The following is a 2,852-nucleotide window of genomic DNA, read 5'->3' on the forward strand; positions in this document are numbered from 1 at the left end:
TTATTATTATTATTATTATTATTATTATTATTATTATTATTATTATTATTATCATCATCATTATCATCATATTCACCACAATTGTAATTGCAGTCATCATTTAATAAATCGAATACAATAACACATTGAAATAAATAGTTATTCTTGCCTTATTATTGAAATGGATGATGCCGGTGGGGGGGATTAAGGACTTGGCAGCGATTTGTTTTCGCACTGAGTACATTCTACCACTTGGATTAAGTTATAACCTGAAGGAAATGATCAGTGGCGTATCTAGAAGTCTTGAAGGTAGGGGACTGATGGGGGGGGGGGCGCGAAGGTGAATTGGGGACTCGATGATCAGTTGATGGGCGCTACCGTACTTCGCAAAATAAGGTGATTTTTAACTACTTGACCGTGATTTTTTTTGGGGGGGAGGGGCGACCCCACCCTCCCCTAGATACGCCACTGGAGAGGATGAGAGACTATCTACCTTAATACAAACAATCATGTTCTAAAACAAAAAAAAAAACACTTTTAAAGCCATTTAAAACAGTAATTCAACAGATTTTTTTTAATATGTAAAATTTCTTTAAGAAATATTTTAGAAATCGAAAAAAGGGGTTAAAAAGATAAAAGATAAAAAGGTTAAAAATTTTAAAAATACACAGAAACGAGATAATGATTTAAGAACGGTAAATAATAAAGTAAAAAAAAAAGTTCACAGTTAATAATCTAAACTCCGGTAGCAGTACAAGCGCAGTTAACGCCCCCTCAACTGATGATCGTCCCCCACCCCATTAACACCCCACAACCCCTTCAAGACTTCAAGATACGCCACTGGCTGGAATAAATTAAATCAGTGTGAGACCCGGCAGGCCCCCCACCCCCCATTGTACAAAATGGAGATATAAAGAAAATTATATTAAAATTTTAAGTCTGAGAGTGCAATTTCCGGCATGCCCCTTTATTTTGATTTCCTGGATCCACCACTGCAAATGACACCACTAGGAGCGTCTCTTTTCTCTCAATCTGGTTATCAGTACGAAAGTTGGGATGATGGGTGTGGATTCTCTCCCATTTCAGGGGTGGCGCCACTAGGATTTGCCCGACGGGGGAAGGGCGAGGTCCCAGACTGGGGGGGGGGCGATGTGCCGACGAGGGTCAGATTTCCCCGACGAAAGCAAAGTAGGCGTGGTCGAGCTTCGATTAAAAGGTCTCGAAAGTGGTCCATGGGGACGAAGCCCCCGAAAATTTGGACAATTTAAAAGGCTTATTTAATCGATTTTAGCGTCTACTAATATGTAGAAAATACATACAATTTTTTTTCTCCCCGACGAATTGTGCTTTTTCTCCCCGACAGAGGGGGGGGGGCACCATCACTCCGCTGGCGCCACCCCTGTCCCATTCCCTGTCGATGACGACGGTAGAAGACCTTGGACCCTATCGTCGGTGATCTTTGCCGCCTCTGCTAACATTGCATTATTCATGTTGAGTTGGAGAAGATCCCTTATTATACAGAAAAAAAGGTCAATATTGAGATTAGCGACGAAAATACTACTTGAAGGTGCTGCTAAGCAGTCACGGGCTAAATACACATTCATTCTTTATCATCGTGCTCACCGCACAATCACGAATCGGTGAATGAACGTGAACTCTCGTTTCATTTTCCAACGAACTCAGACCAGGGAGCTGATCCTACGGAGGTACGTGGACGTGGGCTGACATAGTGCAGGACCGAGTAACAACAGCAACCAAGTTGTATCATATCACAGGTGTGTCAGCATAGCAACATGACGGCGGTTGACCTAAACGGAGTGTGGAAATTGGACAGGAGCGAGAATTTCGAAGAATTTTTAAATAAAATGGGAGTCAGTTGGATGAAGAGAAAACTTATAAACACCTTCGGAAATAATATTTCGGTAACGATAAATCAATCAGGGGAGGATTTCGTGATTACGACCAAGACACCAAAGGATTCCAATGAATCGAAATTCAAGGTTGGCCAACCATTTAAAGGCACTAATAAACTGACCGGGAAAGCTTTCGAGATGATGGCTGAATTCGAAGCCGGTAAATTAGTCGTGGCACCGGTTAGTGGTAAAGATAACCCGACGATAACCAGGGAGATTGATGTTGTGAATGATGAAATGGTACAAACCATGGACATGGATGGTGTAGTCACAAAGAGATACTTCAAGAGGGAGTAAGAAAGGACACTGTATTCGTAACATATCTGTAGGCCTAATTCGTAGTGGCAGGGAGTCCTTGATAGTGGGAAGAGATTTTGGATTCTAGTACTATTGGCAGGGATCACGTGACTCGGGAAAAGTACACAAAACAAATCAAATAATTATTTTTTGAATCTCTTATGGATATAATAGGCCTATACATGCCTACGCCTACTCGGACTGCTTGGGGTAAAACACTCTGTTTCGTTAAGGTTTATTAGGAGGCCTATAAAAAGCACGAGGCAGCAGTACATGTCATGGCAAAATAGTCTGTCTTTATACATTATCAGAGTATGGAATAGTATAGAATAGCTATTCTATACTGATATTATAATGGATACAATGATACAAAATCTTAACAGTAATGGTGGATCAGACTGAATGACGTAGTTTGTGTCACGCTGATTGGTGAATACAGTATATTGGACTATGCATCAGTGGAGATGAAATGCTGAATGTAGGTTTCGAATTGTCTGAATTATAATCAGGCTGTCGTGTGAACTTTAATCATTCCAAATAAATACAATATTGAAATTGTGACACCTAATTCGTTCTGTTGCTTGCTGATTATTCTTTCGTTATTTATCTTGTCTCATTCAAAACATATATAGGGTGAAAACATCCTATTAAGGCAAACAAACG

General features: G+C 40.4%; 1 protein-coding gene across 1 annotated transcript; it reads left to right on the plus strand.

The window, feature by feature from the left end:
- Positions 1-1,508: 1,508 nt before the first annotated feature.
- LOC117107640 (fatty acid-binding protein, intestinal-like) lies at positions 1,509-2,757 on the plus strand. The gene has a single exon (XM_033249350.1). The coding sequence runs from the start codon at positions 1,773-1,775 to the stop codon at positions 2,187-2,189; it is 417 nt and encodes a 138-aa protein (XP_033105241.1). The 5' UTR covers positions 1,509-1,772; the 3' UTR covers positions 2,190-2,757.
- The last annotated feature ends 95 nt before the right edge of the window (positions 2,758-2,852 follow it).

Source organism: Anneissia japonica, unplaced genomic scaffold, assembly GCF_011630105.1.
Source record: "Anneissia japonica isolate Jap-2015-1 unplaced genomic scaffold, ASM1163010v1 scaffold5330_len1712360_cov203, whole genome shotgun sequence".
Classification (NCBI taxonomy): Eukaryota; Metazoa; Echinodermata; class Crinoidea; order Comatulida; family Comatulidae; genus Anneissia; species Anneissia japonica.